General features: G+C 40.1%; 1 protein-coding gene across 1 annotated transcript; it reads right to left on the bottom strand.

Annotated features, from left to right (window-relative positions):
- Positions 1–15,110: 15,110 nt before the first annotated feature.
- LOC126426858 (transmembrane protein 216-like) lies at positions 15,111–17,437 on the bottom strand. The gene has a single exon (XM_050088882.1). It carries the CDS (start codon positions 17,233–17,235, stop codon positions 16,735–16,737), a length of 501 nt encoding a protein of 166 aa, XP_049944839.1. The 5' UTR covers positions 17,236–17,437; the 3' UTR covers positions 15,111–16,734.
- Between the last annotated feature and the right edge of the window lie 653 nt (positions 17,438–18,090).

Below are 18,090 nucleotides of genomic sequence, written 5' to 3'. Positions count from 1 at the left end.
TTAATGGATCGTCCAGTCATTCCGCGCCACGTACATATAGTCTGCGGCCGCGAGCTCGGCTCCAGTTCACCACCGGCAATGGAGGGTGAAGCTTTGACAATGCCAGCCACCCGTGCTGGCGAAACGTCAGAAAAATCATTAGATGAACGTCGGCCGAAGAACCTGAGACAGAAGCCAATAGGCAGTTTGTCAACAAGTGGCCACGAAAGCCTTAACAATTTTGTACCACTTCAGTTCATTACCCATCTGGATACCCAGGGGCTCCACACGCGGAGTCTCGGCACTATATGCCTGTTGACCTGTAAGCCCTGTTTGATTGATTGTAACTGCGTAACGTGAGCTTTTGTAGGCTAAGATTTAAACTATTGGCCACGAACAAGTTTTTCCGTTCAAACTTGAAAGGCGGCATATAAAGGTGACATAACAGAAGCTGTGGCCCCCCATCCCCTGCCAGCACTGTTTACCTTACACCGTGCATTTCTGGTTCACAGGCAGGACAGTCTCTTGAAATACAGCCTGTGTGATGATACCACTGTCTGTGTATAATATTTGGTTACTGCTATCTACAGGGTGGTCCATTGATCGTCACCGGGGCAAATATCTCACGAAAAAAGCGTCAAACGAAAAATATACAGAGAACGAAACTTGTCTAGCTTCAAGGGGGAAACCAGATGGCACTATGGTTGGCCCGCTAGATGGCGCTGCCATAGGTCAAACGGATATCAACTCCGTTTTTTTTAAATAGGAACCCCCATTTTTTATTACATATTCATATAGTACGTAAAGACATATGAATGTTTTAGTTGGACTACTTTTTTCACTTTGTGATAGATGGCGCTGTAATAGTCACAAACATATGGCTCACAATTTTAGACGAATAGTTGGTAAAAGGTAGGTTTTTTAAATTAAAATACCGAACATAGGTACGTTTGAACATTTTATTCTGGTTGTTCCAATGTGATACATGTTCCTTTGTGAACTTCATTTCTGAGAACACATGATGCTGTTACAGTGTCATTACCTGTAAATACCACATTAATGCAATAAATGCTCGAAATGATATCCCTCAACCTCAATGCATTTGGCAATACGTGTAATGACATTCCTCTCAACTGCGAGTAGTTCGCAATCCGTAATGTTCGCACACACATTGACAATGCGCTGACGCATGTTGTCAGACATTGTCGGTGGATCACGATAGCAAATATCCTTCAACTTTCCCCTCGGAAAGAAATCCGGGGACATCAGATCCGGTGAACGTGCGGGCCATGGTATGGTGCTTCAACGACCAATCCACCTGTCATGAAATATGCTACTCAATAGCGCTTCAACTGCACGTGAGGTATGTGCCGGACATCCATCATGTTAGAACTACATCACCATTCTGTCATGCAGTGAAATATCTTGTAGCAACACTGGTAGAACATTACATAGGAAATCAGCATACATTGCACCATTTAGATTGCCATCGATAAAATGGAGGTCAATTATCCTTCCTCCCATAATGCCGCACCATACGTCAACCCGCCAAGGTCGTTGATGTTCCACTTGTCGCAGCCATCGTGGATTTTCCATTGTCCAATAGTGCATATTATGCCGGTTTACGTTACCGCTGTTGCTTAATGATGCTTCGTCGCTAAATAGAATGCGTGCAAAAAATCTGCCGTTGTCCTGTAATTTCTCTTGTGCCCAGTGGCAGAACTGTACATGACGTTCAAAGTCATCGCCATGCAATCCTGGTCCATAGAAATATGGTACGGGTGCAATCGATGTTGATGTAGCATTCTCAACACCGACGTTTTTGAGATTTCCGATTCTCGCACAATTTGTCTGCTACTGATGTGCAGATTAGCCGTGAAAGCAACTAAAACACCTACTTGGGCATCGTCATTTGTTGCAGGTTGTGGTTGACGTTTGACCTGTGGCTGAACACTTCCTGTTTCCTTAAATAATGTAAACGTAACTATCCGGCAAATGGTCCGGAGACTTGGATGATGTCATCCAGGATACCGTGCAGCATACATAGCACACGCCGGTTGGGCATTTTGATCACAATAGCCATACATCAACACGATATCGACCTTTTCCACAATTGGTAAATGGTTCATTTTAACACGGGTAATGTATCACGAAGCAAATACTGTCTGCACTGGCGGAATGTTACGTGATACCACGTACTTAATACGTTTGTGACTATTACAGAGCCATCTATCACAAAGCGAAAAAAGTGGTCCAAGTAAAACATTCATATTTCTTTACATACTACACGAATATGTAATAAAAAAAAATGGGGGTTCCTATTTAAAAAAACGCAGCTGATATCCGTTTGACCTATGGCAGCGCCATCTAGCAAGCCACCCATAGCGCCGTCTGGTTTCCCCCTTCAAGCTAGACAAGTTTCATTCTTTGTAGTTTTTTCGTTTGATGCTTATTTCGTATACATTGTTTTTCTCCTTGGTTTAGGTGAGAGAGAGAGATAGATTTGTTTTTACACATCCTTTAAATTCTTTTGTAATTTCATTTGAAATGACCAGAATACAGAAAATTGAAACTGCATTGATGTAATTTCTCTGTATATGTTTGTGGTAACACTGACTTAACGCATGATCTTCCACAAAGGTTTTACAATTGCAAATTCGGACTCCATTTCCTGCAGTGCCCAGTTACATTAAACAAATTATCAACACTCGCATTTCTGTACGTAGCTTTGATTTAAAAGGTAACACCTTCGTGTTAGTTAATTGTTTCTACTGTATTGTCCAGAAGGATTCATTATAAACAGAGTTGATAAAAGTCACGGAATAACTAATAACATTATGCCAGACCACCTTTTGCCTGGAGCAGTGCAACAATTCGATGTGGAACAGGTTCGGCAAGTTCTTGGAACTCTCCTGCAGAAATAGTGAGCCACACTGCCTCTATAGCTGTCTGTAATTGCGAAAGTGTTGCCCAGAGCAGGATGATGTACGCAAACTGACCTCTCAATTACGTCCCGTAAATGTTCGACTGGATTCACAGTGGGAAATCTGGGTGGCCATATCACTTGCTAAAATTGTTCTGAATGTTCTTCAAACCAATCACAAACAATTGCACCCCGGTGACAGGTCGCATTTTCGTCCAGAAAAATTCCGTCATTGTTTGGGAACACGAAGTCCATCAACACCTGCAAATGGTCTCCACGTATCGAAACGTAACCATTTCCAGTCAACGATCGTGCAGTTCGACAAGAGGGCGCAGTCAATCCTGTGCAAACACAGTCCACACCATTATGGAGCCACCACCAGCTTGCACAGTGCCTTGCTGATAACTCGGGTCAACAGCTTTGTGGTATCTGTGCCACACTCGGGCCCTACGGTCAGCTCTTACCGGCTGAAATTGTGACTCGTCTTACCGGGCCACAGTTCTTCAGACATCTATGGTCCACACGATACGGTCACGAGCCCAGGAGAGCCACTGCGGGTGATGTGCTGTTAGCAAAGGCGCCCGTGTCAGACGTCTGCTGCTGCAGCCCATTAATGCCAGATTTCCCTGCACTGTCCTAACCGATACGTTCGTCATACATCCCACATTGATTTCTGTTGTTATTTCACCCAGTGTCGCTTGTCTGTTAGCACTGACAACTCTACACAAACGCCGCTGCTCTCGGTTGTTAAGTGAAGGCCATTGGCCACTGCATTTTCCGTGGTGAGAGGTAATGCCCGAAATTTGGTATTCTCGACACTGTGGATCTCTGAATATTTAATTCCCAAACGATTTCCAAAATGGAATGTCCCAACTACCATTCCGCATTCAGAGTTTGTTAATTTTTGTCGTGTAGCCGTAATCACGTCAGATACCTTTTCACGTGAATCGGCCAAGTACAAATGACAGCTCTGTGCACTGCCATTAATACCATATGTACATGCTACTACTGCAGTCTGTATATGTGCATATTGCTATCCCGTGACTTCTCTCACCTCAGTGTACACCTCGACATAATAATCAATTGTCTTCATCGAGACTAGACTCGTACTGACTTTCACTATACTTCTCTTTCCTATACATTCACATTGTTCAAGAACTACAAGAAATTCTCTGCTCTTCCACACTGGAATGCCACACTCTGTGGAGCTTCTACAGGCACACCACAAGAAGTGATTTTATTTTGGCACACCTGGGTTGATGCAACGTCTGCTGAGCGTGGAAGATGGGTGTCTTCGCTATGTATTATAACTCTCCCTCTCAGACTGAGAAGAAGAGTTACACTGGTAAAGGACATTATTTGAGAATGAAGATACGTAGGGTCATACTCCACAGCTAGAAGCGATCTGCACGAGATGTAGAAAATGGTTGTCAGCAAGCCACTATTCCGGAATGAGTTACAAGTACTTAAAGAGATTGGAAGCTCTGGTTGCTCATCTGTGAAAATGGTGATTATTACTCTTAAAATAAACACGTGTACACCATATACAGTTAATACAAGTATTATTAACTAAGAATTACTAATGCCGACATAAGCAATGGCCAAGGGAGGAGAGAGGTGGTTAGCTGAAGTAGAAGAACAAAAAGAGAATATAAAAACAAATGATGAAAAGCTTGCAAAAATTCAGAGATAACATTTTGTTAATTTTTATCACAATTACCATACTGACTTGCGTTGTCTGACTCTGCGTGTAAAGGGTCATTCAGTACATATTCCTAATAACATTTATTATACAAAATACATACAGTTTTATGAGTCATTTGATGAATTATTTTAGTACCCTCAGAGAGAGAGAGAGAGAGAGAGAGAGAGAGAGAGAGAGAGAGGGGGGGGGGGGGGGATACCTTACTCATCAGAGATACTTATCAAACAAAACAGCCTAGTTTATTCCTAATTCCAATCCTTCATGTTTATAAATCTGTCGTGTGTCTTCAGAGGCAGTGTCTGTATGACATATTCACCTCCAAAATCCATCCTGAACCAATTACAGAGATGTAGGTTCTCATTTCTTGGTAGATCCACCTTTTTCCTATCCTCTTTCTCATCTCGTATATCGACAGGTGTGCCACTTTCTCTTGAACACAGATAAACTTCATGTTTCTATAACTTATAAATATCACTTGGAACTATCCATACGCTCTTGCTTCCTCACAAATTTCCGGGTATTCTGTGGTGCATTTCCTTTATTATTCTGTTAGTTGCAGGCTGCTTCTTGAGATCAACAGACTTTATTTTGTAACATGGACCAATTTACCTTTATTTATGAACTTTACAATTATGTTCCCTGAATACGAGACTACTTCATATAACCATTTATAGCTCCCCTATTTCTAATTACAAATAACTTTTATGTAGCTGATGTTTTGTTGCCATCTGGAAAGCTGACCCATGATTTTCCTTTGTTGAACAGCTCATGAAACTCCTCATTCTTTCTTTGCCCCACTCTCAATTGTTAAACTTGCTTTCACTTGCCACGACTCTCATTAAAGGTGATTTGACTACCTTAAATTTTCATTTCTTCAATAGCTGACTAATTAAAACTTGATTACTAATTGTTATATATCAGCCCAACTTGGTTTTATTTGTAATGAAAGGGGAAAATGTTAATCGTAAAAAAGAACATATTTTTAAAGGAAAATATATATTATTGCTGCTGGAACACCAGCCAAGAGGCATTTAGGAGAAGAATTTTGAGTTGATGTGTAAACTAAGGTAGATCCTGAGAATGGTTTTTGAAAAGTATCAGTAAGGAAAAAGGTTCACGCGATGGAATGTATGAAGATGTGTAGATACTCCATAGGGGAATTAAGAAAGGGAAATAAAGATTAGGGTTGTCGAGACGAAAGAAAGAAGGTAGATCCAAAAGACACACACCCAGTCCCCCTCCCGACAAAAACCTCTGTTGAGTGGTGTGACAGACAGGGCAGACGATGTGATGTTTGCTAATCTTATAAAATGGTTTCCCTTGATGGGAACTCCAAACAGCATGCTGTTTTAATCCTAGGGTGATATTATGGATAAGGTGAACCACACATTACCCCTGCTAAATCTTTTTTAATATCTAATCGTAGCTAGCAGGTAAGCAATTTAGCCTTTCCACAGCCAATTTTTTAGTAACACACACACATGCTGGAACTAAATGCAGGCTCATCAAAACTAATCATACACACAGAGAGAGTCTTTAAAAAAGTGTCACAGACAAGGTGCTATCCAAAATACCCAAGAATTTCATTGTACTGGTCAAACCAAAAGTAGTACAATAGTCCGCTGCTAGAGGTTTCGAGGTGTACGCCTTAGCTACTGCGGCACAAAGCCCTCATCTTTCACACACATGGATGTGAGTTGCAGTGATATGTATTGAGGTGTGTTTCAGTGTTTCTATGAATTGCGAGCTGGATAACAGGAAGAAACGACAGATTTGCATCAAATTCAGTTTCAGGTTGAAGACAACTGCAGCTGAAACCCACCGCATGTTGGGTCAATCAAGAATATTTGAGTGGTTTCAGGAAGTCTGAGAATCTGTGGAAAATGAAAAATATTATAGTCAACTGTCAATATGCACACTACTGGAAATGATCACAAAAAGTGCGTGATGTGATTCACAAAGACCGAAGCAGACAATTCACAATTTTTGTAACAGTTTTGGGCTGTCATATGGCATGTGTCCACAAATTCTAGCCAAGGAACTGAAAACAAGATGAATTGCTACAGAGTTTGTCCCTCACCTTCTCGACATGTATCAACAAAACCCCCAAAAAATTCAAGTGTGTCCAAAATTCTTAGTCATAACACGTGATACATCTTGGCATTTCACAGTCTTTTACTTTCACTGTTCACAACCCCCCAATATTACACAGTAACATGGCCAGTACACTATTGTTTAACTTTCGATAAGCATTAGGTTGCAGGCAAACATCCACATACTGCTACAATAGTTTCCTGTTGATCATCTATGAGCAGTAAAAGCCTTACCACAAAGTTCACAGTTCTTGAAGAATAGAAAGGTACATATGGAGCAGACACTGTCATTGTCTTAACGCGCGGCCTAATTGTGTATATCCTCACAATAATGGCTTTCTGGCCAAATGTTCTTTTAACCTAGGGAACAGGTGAGAGTAACTGGGTGCCAAGTCAGAACTATAGGGTGGGTGGGTGATTATGTTCCACTGAAACTGTTGCAGGAGAGCAACGGTTTGCCGAGTGATGTGTGGGCGAGCATTGTCATGGAGAATGTGTACACCCTTGCTCAACATTCCTGTTCTCCGGTTCTGAATTGCCCATTTGAGTTTTTTTCAGTCTCACAGTACCCGTCAGCATTAACTGTGGTCCCAGCAATTCAGCTCCGATGACGAGGTGAAAGAAGAGGTTCATAACTTTCTGAACAGCATGGGGGTGAGCTGGTATGACATGGGCATACAAAAACTGCCACAGTTTCTGCAAAAATGCATCGACAGAAATGGTGATTATGTCGAAAAATAGCTAAATGTTCAAGCTGTGAACTGATGCAAACCACTGTAGAAATAAACAGGTCTATGTATCCATAAAAAAACGGGAGACCTTACTTTGGAATTACCCTCATATTTAGCGACATGGAATGTGAGAACACTGAACAAGCCTGGAGGACTACAGAACCTGAAAAAGGAAATGAAGAAATATAATGTGATGATGGCGGCAATACAAGAAGTGAAGTGGAAAGGAAGGGGAGTATTAGCATCTGGGACACACACACTGTTTTACAGCTGTGGAAGCAGAGGATATGGAGGCAGAGGTTTTCTGGTTGACAATGCTGAAAAGGTTGCCACATTGAACTTTAAGCCTGTTAGTGAAAGAATCTGCGTATTACGAATGAAAGCCCGTTTCTTCAATATATCCTTCATATGTACGTATGCACCAACAGAAGACACAGAATCGGTGGAAAAAGATGTATTCTATGATCAACTGGAGCAGGAAATAGCAAGGGTGGCAAAGCATGATTTTGGGGAACTTCAATACTGAAGTAGGAAAAGAAATTACATACAGGAAAACAGCTGGTAAGGAGAGTCTGCAAGAAGTTTCTAATGATAATGGTATCAGACTAATTGAGTTTGCCATGAGCAATAACATGATTATTAAAAGCACATGGATGCAAAGGAAGGATATAAGGAAAGTTACATGGAGCTCCCCAGATGGGATCACAAAAAATCAGATTGATCACATACTCACAGATGGATGACATGCTTCAAATATATTAGAGGTGGATAGCTGTTGTGGTGCAGATGGAGATAGTGATCATTATTTGGTAAGAATCAAATACAGACAGAGGATAGCTAATTATAGACAGACCAAGAAAGTGATCATGATACCAAGTTAAAAAATTATGAAAATACAGTACAACAGTATAAAACTATCTTGACAAATAGCCGAAGGACAGGCAGGAGAGGATACTGAAGAAAGATGGGAAACAGTTAAAGGAATAATACACGAGGCAGCTGAAACTGTACTGGGCAGAAAGAAGCAACCGAGAACCCAGAGCTGGTTTAATGAAGACTGTAGGAGGAAGACAGAAGAAAGAAATCAGGCAAGAAAAAGAATGCTGCAGAGGAGAACAAGAGGTACTGTAGAAGAATACCAGGAGAGGAGAAGGGAAGCAGATAAGGAATGTAGGAGGAAAAAGAGAGAATTTGAAAAATGGTGGATCGATGAGTTAGAAGAGAGAAATCCTGCTCAAGAAACAAGGAAATTCTATACGAGGATTAAAGATATAAGGAAAGGATTCCAACCCAGAGCCGTTTTCTGTAAAAATAAGGAGGGAAATCTGATTGGAGGAAAAGAGCAGATTTTAGACAGATGGGTGGAGTATTTTAGTGAACTACTGAATCCAGAATCAGAAAATGAAGGTGGGGTAGATGATGGTATGGCAGAAGAGAGAGAGCAGGAAGTAAACAGAGATGAAGAGCACCAGGGATCAGTAGCAGAATCCACACTGGAAGAAGTTAAAGTTAATGTCAAGATTCTTAGAAACAACAAAGCTCCAGGAGAAGACAATATTACAGCAGAAATATGGTGGAGAAAAACTAGTAAGGGTTTTGCATGAGATTATAGTGGAAATATGACAGAAAGAAAATGTGCCGAAACAGTGGATTACAGCAATACTCTACCCTATACATAAGAAACATGACAAAGCTGACTGTGGGAATTATACAGGAATTGCACTACTCTGTATAGCATGTAAAGGACTAGGAAAAATCATGGCTGGGTGGTTAAGAACATACGTAGAAGAGTATCTAGGAGACTACCAGTGTGGCTTCATTACTAATAGATCCACTACAGACCAGATTTTCACTATCCGACAGGTCCTGGAAAAATGTTACAACATCGACGACCACCAGCTGTTCAATAACTTCAAAGCAGCTTATGTTAGTATCAAAAGGGATCAACTTTGGTAGGCAATGCAAGAGGCAGGAGTCCCTAACATACTGATAAGATTGGTTCAAATGACTCTGAGAAGAACAGTATGCAAAGTAAAGATCGAGGGCACTTTATCGAAGGCATTTGAAGTTAACCACGGACTGCGGCAGGGTGATGTGCTCTCCACCATTCTGTTCAATGTCGCCTTTGAGAGTGTAATGTGAAAGACACGAAGCAGCAACCCTGGGGAATACTGTTTAATAGAGTGACTCAGGAGCCTGCATATGCGGATGATATTGATTTGTTGTCCAGGAGGAAACAGGACCTGGAAGAAAAGCTTGAAAAAGTAGAAAAATATGATGCGGAGATGGGGCTGACCGTCAATCAATCAAAGACCAAGTATATGTTGACATCTAGGAAAAGACATAGTGAACGAGAAAGAAGCATGACATCGGACAGAAAAGAAAATGAACGCTGTGAGAGCTTTAAATATCTTGGGTCACTGGTAACAGAGAATAATAATATGGGAAAAGAAATACATGCAAGGATTGCAGCTGGTAACAGGAGCTACTTTGCACTGGTTAAAGTGTTTAAAGCTAGGAGGCTTAGTAGGAATCTGAAGCTGGCGGTGTATCATACACTAGTTAGACCTGCACTATGACACACAACGATGACGAGCTGTTGCTGAGATGGAAAGGGAAGATACTTAGGAAAATCTATGGGCCAGTGAATGATAGGAATTTTTGAAGAGTCAGAAATAATAAGGAGATCAGAGAGTCGTACAACAAACCAGATATTGTGACTGAAATAAAGAGTAATAGACAATGTTGGTTGGGAGATGTAGAAAGAATGGTGGAGAACAGCACAGCCGAGAAAGTTTTCAAAGGAAAACCTGGTGGACATCGTATAAGGGGCAGACCGAGGACCAGATGGCTAGACAACTTGGAAGAGGACTTGAGAAGAATGGGAGTGAGAAGATGGAGAGCCAAGGGAACCAGCAGAGAAGAGTGGGTGGAGATTGTCTGGGAGGCCAAGCCCCCATAAGGGCGTAGCACCAAGGAGTAGTAGTAGTATTCAGGAGGTTGATACAATAGTATGATTTTCGGTTCATACTTCTGCAATGCATACATGCAACTGTATCAATTTCTGGCATCAGCGTGCCTTTACACATTGAAAAATTGCTCTGTGGTCAGAGATGCCAGGTGCGGATTGCAGTTTTAAGCACACGCTGAGCAAGCCTGTGGTGATTGGTGGTCTGGACAACAGAGGGAAGAGTAAGCCGTGTAGCTAGAGCCAGGCGCTTGCTAGTTGTGGACTGCTACGGCATCATCTGAGTGATGGGTCAGTGCACTGTAGGTGCTGTTTAGTTGGCGGATGACAGGGAGCGCATCACATTGGAATTAGCACTTCACGCTCCTCCAGATTTTGGTGAGTGTCAGCATTATTTGGAATCTGAACTGGGCCATTCGCCATTTCTGGAACAGTGATTTGTCCGTCAGTGATCCGACTCTGGTTGTGTGCAGGGACACATCACATCGAATGTTGCGCCAAAGAGTGAGTTGGGCTTATTATTGACATTAGTGTCACAAATTTGTACCCTGGCAATATTCTGCAAATTTCCAAGGAAATATGGCTAATTGGATTCTTCTCTGATGTAGGCTTTCCAGGTTGTGTAAATCATGTTGAACTGTGTGCATGATATTCTAGACAAGTGATGTCAGCTTCGAGACATTTCGTGATTATGGGTACACGTTCTCAGGTTCCACTGGACAAAATTTGCATGTAAGGGAGCTAATTAATTTCTGTGATTGCAGAGCTTTCAATCAATCCAGTCAAGGTTTAACTGTATTGTTCCAAATTGTTCAAGAGGCAGCACTAACACAAAATTGGTGAAGATAGCGATAATTTGTTGTTTGCGGAGTTTGTCTTTAGCCTGGGACTGTAGGAAAGTGAACCATGTATTGATGTATCTGATACTGATGAAAGATGATTTGTGTGCGTCCACATTAGCATGTTATACTTCAGTGAATTCTAATTAAATTTTGTTATTGCTTCATGTGTACCTGCCGTAATGTTTGTTTTCTCACAACTGGATTGGTTGAATTGGTGTTAAGTCATCCACATGTCAGTATCACTATGGCCAGTGAAAGTGTTTCTGAATTTATGCTTACTTTGTTTAAAAAGAATACCTCGGATGAGTTTAAATTTTTAAGGATATTGGTTTTAATGTTTAAATAAAAAGCAAACTTGGGCAATCTAGAATTTCAGTGATTATCCTAAATACCTTGAATCATTGCAATTTTTTTAAAGGTTATTGGTTCTCTTGTTAAAGGGAAAGGATATTTTGGGTGAATTGGAATTTCAATAATTACCTTTAAATATTTTGAGAGATCTTACATTCTAATAAATTTGCATGATTCAAAATTTTAAGGAAGTATGAATTTTCAGTATACCAGTGTAAACAAAGTAAACCAATAAATCGTCAGCTACTGTGCTCAGCCACTTACCACACCACGACCATTATGTTTTAGCTTGACCAGCTCCAAAGGTTACCTTTCGCTTTCAAATCCTTAAGAGAAAGCCTCGGAAGTAAAGCAAGAGATGAAATCACTACTTGAGCTATCAAACATGTAATATTACAATTTAAAGGAGCAAGTTAAATAAATAAATAAAATAAGATATTATGTTCATCAGAAGTAAACCATCAAGGAGCACACTATCAAGGTACCGGTGTCTCAAAAGGAATATATGGGTTTTAAGACTTTGTGATATTTATTACATTCAACTTACAATTATAAATAATATATCAAATTAAAGAGAAACCCTACAACTTTTCTCACAAGTGTTCAATGTGAGCAATATTAGTCACACATCAAGTTGATAGGCGAGTTCTTCCGAAACCTCTCAAGTTGATAGGCGAGTTCTTCTGAAACCTCTATCAGCATTTCTGGACTAACTGTTACAAGAATCCCATTTCTTAAGTCGAGTAGAGCAACTGGTAGTGGAAGCATGTACACGTGACCCTTTATAAACACCCAAAAGTAAAAATTGCGAGGCGTTCGTACAAAATGAGCTCTGTCATTTGTCCCCTTGTGGGCAATCCAGAAGTTGGGTACAACATCATTTAACCGATTGTGTAAAGAGTTACGCCAAGGAAGCAGTGCACCATCTTGCTGCCAAATAAAGTTTCACAGATCAGCAGACCTTAACAAGGAAAGAGCCACAGTTCTACTGTACTAAGATAAGAGACACCAGTTACAGTTGCTTGACCGCAAAAGAAAGGCCAATTTCTGCTGGGATATGACACAAAAAAATTTTGAGTTTAGGAGAGTCTTGTTGCTACTGCACCACCTCGTGGGGATTTGCTGATCCACAGATGCGCACATTAGGTGTGTTCACATTTTCACTTAGGTGACATGTCGATTCATCACCAAAGACAACACAATCACAGAAATTTTTGTCATCATGCAGCAACATTTGATTTCAAAAGTTAACACATAAGTCTTTAGTTCTCGAACAGCTGCAGACAATAAGGATGTAGTTGTCTCCTTAAAAGTCTCCACACAGCCATCACCGGAACTGCTAATTCACGGCTAACTTTCGAAACTGATTTCTCAGGGATATGCGTGAAAGACTCTCACTTGTTTAACACGTTCTTCTGTCACTATCGGTTGTCGCATACTCTCCCCTTTGCCGCAGTTATACAAACAATACTGTTTTGAGTTGTTCTTTCATTTGATGTATTATAATTTTAAGTGGAACATAATAAATCTTACAAAGCCTTATAAGCTCTATATTCTACATCTACATTTATACTCCGCAAGCCACTCAACGGTGTGTGGCGGAGGGCACTTTACATACCACTGTCATTACCTCCCTTTCCTGTTCCAGTCGCGTATGGTTCGCGGGAAGAACGACTGCCGGAAACCCTTTGTGCACGTTCAAATCTCTCTAATTTTACATTCGTGATCTCCTCGGGAGGTATAAGTAGGGGAAGCAATATATTCGATACCTCATCCAGAAACGCACCCTCTCGAACCCTGGACAGCAAGCTACACTGAGATGCAGAGTGCCTTTCTTGCAGAGTCTGCCACTTGAGTTTGCTACACATCTCCGTAACGCTATCACGCTTACTGATAACCCTGTGACGAAACGTGCCGCTCTTCTTTGGATCTTCTCTATCCCCTCTGTCAACCCGATCTGGTACGGATCCCACACTGATGAGCAATACTCAAGTATTTCATTTTGAAATACTGTGAATTTTATTGAAGATAAGGGATGTTTGAAGATGAAGTGTCACAGGAAGCTGTCAAAATGGTAGCTTTCGCTGCCTGGCAACACCCTATCTCATTCTGCACAGGACTCGGGCAGATATGCTGCTTCTTCTATCAAATTTTGCTCGCACCAGACCTGTATTCTGCTGCCGAGACAGCAAGTGACTTCTTCCCCTTTCCTCAAATGAAGAATTCATAATTTGGTTGGCTTTTCTAGAATGACAATGTGATTTTTGAGGAGGAATGTTTCCTGAACTGTCAAAAAGCAGACTATTACAACCAGGGTCTCGGCTTAGCTACATGTTTTGGAAAATGTGCTGCACTGAACAATGAACACAGAAAGACAATTGTTTTCGAGATGCGATAGTAAAACTTTCAAAAATATTCCAAAATAATGAATAATCTTCAACCTCCCATCCACATAGGTTTACCAGGGTTTGACAACAAACTGACTTTGTTCCAGAAATCTACCCTCACAACTGGCCCGACGGCTCACCAGTGGCAACTTCACTACTGACAGCAAATGGGATGACGCTGACACTATGAACACTCAAACTGCAGTGTAACATCTTACTGACCCTCTATAGAGATCCGAGGGCTCTGAACACCCATAGCAGGTGTGGAAGAATATAAATCGCATCCACACAGGACTCAAAGTGTGTGTGTAAACAACCTGCACAAATGAGGTAAGCAGTGCAGCCCAAGGTGTGACTGCGGGGCATTGAACCAGACCGTCTGGCACATTGTCAAGGAGTGTAAATCGACAGCCTACACGGGTGACATTTTCATCGAAACACCGTTAAGACTCGACTGGATAAGGAGACTGGGCATTAGCATATAACAACTGTTTTTTAATGTATCATTTATATATATGTCTTATTTATGAAGTCTGGCTCCTCAGGCGTGCGGTCAGCAAGGCCGACTGCCACGCGTAGAGCTCAGATTTGATGCCTGCAACTGTTACGGGCTCTTCCTCAGATGGAGGACTGGTACGAGATGCACTGAGCCTCACGGGGCCAAATGAGGAGATACTTGAGCGGCTGGCAGTGTTTCCGAGGCCGAGAAACCCGACGATGATCAGTCGAGCGATGTATTGACCACATGCCCCTCCATACTGCATCCGATGAAGCCATTAGCAGAGGATGACACAGTGGTCAACTGGGCCTGATAGGCCTGCGTAGGGCCAAAACGCAAAACATTATCTTTACCTTATTTATGGATTTACCGTTACCTTATTTATTTATGTATTTTTATATATTCTTCAGTGTATTTGTGTTTTTGTACATGCAAAATAAGACTTTATGATTAACCCCTCATAAAACATACTTCTTTGTATATTTCCCTATCTTAGCAAAGTCTTCCAAATGTTGATGGTCATGGCATTCTGCATTAAAAGGAAAATAACTGTCGAATCTGAAGTTTGGCTGCAAAGTGAATACAATAGTATCTCCACAATTATGAAATGAGGTTGCTTTGACCTTAGGGACAGCCATGGCTGAAGGTCCTATGGGCATTGTTATTAACCACCTACAACTCCAGTTTTTAATCAGCTGCCATTCATTGCTGAAATGATAATATATTACCATAGATACGTTGACAGTAAGTACAAATATGTGTCAGACACATACAGGCCTTTACAATATTAGGATTACAGTATGCACACATGCCTTCTTCTTTGCAACATGTATCAAAAGTAATAATATAGGCTACATTAAAAGTACACATATTTAAAGAATAGCTTGTTTAGCTATTGCTTAAAGTATATTGTTTCTTTCTTCACATTAATACTGTCAGTATTAAACACGTATTTTCATTAACTAGGCTACCACTATTGTATAGTAATTGTATTAGTCTTAATCTGACCTATACTGCACAAACAAGCAATCATTAATTAAATCGCCAATTGTCAGAACAAATACTTTGGAAAAAGTTGGTGCTGCATACATGGTTACACAAATGGAGTTCTCTGATTTCTGCTTGTTTAATGTTACAAGACTACACTGATAATTATATGTAACTGGAACCTACATACTGAAAGAAAAAGGGCTTCTTTCTAATCAATTTATTTACTTGTCCTGCTGCTTCCAGCAGTGTTCCATTCTTGAACTCAAACAAAGAAGCAATAACTAATAATTAATTTTGTAATTTTCTTGTTTTACCTGTACCAATGGCTTCTTAAAAATATTTCCATCTGTATGTAGACACCAACTTAAACTACAAAGAAAAGCTCCGAAGTCTACATTGAAATCATTTCTGTGTAAACCATAATTCAAATGAAACTGGCTATTATTCGCTACAAGTTCCACAGATGAATGAATATACCAGGAATCGAGCATCAAACTCCCAATACACTTGAAGAGTTCTCTATAATAAGGATGGTTATTTTCTTAGACAATATCCTTATTACTCAGTTTTGTGATTAAAGCTATTATTATAAATATTTTATATTAGCGAATACCATATTTTTTACTGTAACTTTCATTATTTACATATACCAGTTGTACAGCATACAATTACTTGACACTATGCATACACAATACTAATGAAATACAAAAATTCAATGATTTTTGTCTTGGAAGTTTACTGGATAAAAATCTGTTGTAATACTATATTGTTGGTACAGGTTTTGTAAAATTTTATGGGTTGCAATTTGTATTGTACACATATGAAAAATCAATATCATAAAACTAAAACGACAAATACAGTAAATAATTACGAAACTTATACATCTAACTGTAACTTGTTTGCAGTATCTGTACAGTGATTAAACTACATTACATGCAGGTAAATGAAGTCTCTGTACAATATATCTACAACTCACATAAAACAGATAGGCCTAAACACTTTCTTACAAGAAGTGCATACTTCAAGAATGACAGGCTCCTACATGTACTTTACAGTTCAAGCACTGAGACCATATTAACAATAACATTCTGTGTTATCAACCCCACTGCACTAATTAACAGTCTGTAATTTTTCTGTATGTGAGTACAATTGTATTCTAGCTTGTAGCTTCTGAATAAATCTTTTCAGCACATTCATTTTCCCGGTACTGAACGAATTGTGGGGAATATATGGATAATCCAGCATAATAAAGGAGATCATATGTTCTCAGTACCAGCAGAAAGCGTCTCTGTACATTATCCAAAGCGTATACAAACCACACAAAGCTCCAAGAGATTGCATTGAAAGTGCCATGACGCATATTATAAAATCTAGTCTCAAAACATAAACTTGCCATGTTAACAAATAAACTGTTCCAAGAACAGAAAATGGACACAAAAATAACGAACAAATAACTGACTTAAAATCATCTTCCCCTAGATTTCCTTTCATTGCCATGTACAGCCTCCCTGTTTCGGTAATAGTCAAAAACACTATAACTAACAAGTTTGTGTAAAGATAATCTGGTGGGCACGGGAGGGAAAGAATTTTTAGCGCCGTCGTTCCTATTTCGCACACTACAAAGAAAGCCATAAAGTATGAATTCCAGTGCAGAAGTATTTGATATGGAAGGAGAGGTTCGAAAAATATTACACACATGTCGGTCTTCGTGAAGAACATATTAGCTCTTGTTACGAAAGTACTCATTTTTTCGGCGAATGTTGCCATCCTTTACGAGGCACCCGACAGTAACTACCGTCTACAACAGCAAATTTATTTTTAACTTAAACGCAACAACAGAGCATGCAAAAAATTGTCTTCTGACACCTGCAGTAAAAATTCCACAAGAATAAGAAAATCGAAAAATATGAACGTCACCAAATTTTTAAACTAACGCTAAATTTTCATTTTACCCCTCCCGCACATTTGAATAACGCGGTAACCATAGCAACAAGCAAGTTTGTATTGGTCAAAGATGCTTGAAACCAAAGATCTCTCATCCGAGAGAAGCCCTATTATCGAATTTACGCAGAAACCAAAATTTTGCACGTCCGTATGGCTACTAAAATCGCTTTCAGAGTCCACTACAAAAGTGGTCGGAATTTCTACTGGCGCAGTTTTCAAGATGGAGTCAACTGAAAGCTGTTGTATTCAACTTTTGGAATATGGCCTATTAATTATTATCATATCCCTGTCAATTCAGCTACATGCGCATTTTCAGACAAATTTGAAGCCACGCTGAGTAGGTTGCCGGTAGAAAAATTATGTGAAAAGATCATTATTTCTGTTGATCTGTGAACAAACATTTTCCAATGTGCATAGTGGCGCACAAAATATGATGTGTACAGTGCATTAGACTCTATGGAATATACATGTTCCGTGTTTGTTGATGGGGCAACGTAATATAATTTGGTTGTCAAATGTATTAATATGTGTTGTGCAAATAAAGCATAAGTTTATTTTGTCCCTGAAATAGTTGTTACCTGTCATTTATCTGTGTTAATCTGCATAAACTACAACAGGTTATGGGCCCAGGTGCTGGATTAAAGCGAAACAACAAGCCTTAAGGTGACTATTTGCACA

Source organism: Schistocerca serialis, chromosome 11, assembly GCF_023864345.2.
Source record: "Schistocerca serialis cubense isolate TAMUIC-IGC-003099 chromosome 11, iqSchSeri2.2, whole genome shotgun sequence".
NCBI lineage: Eukaryota > Metazoa > Arthropoda > Insecta > Orthoptera > Acrididae > Schistocerca > Schistocerca serialis.
Note: the sequence above shows the minus strand (reverse complement) of the source record. Positions and strands in the feature narration are given on the sequence as shown.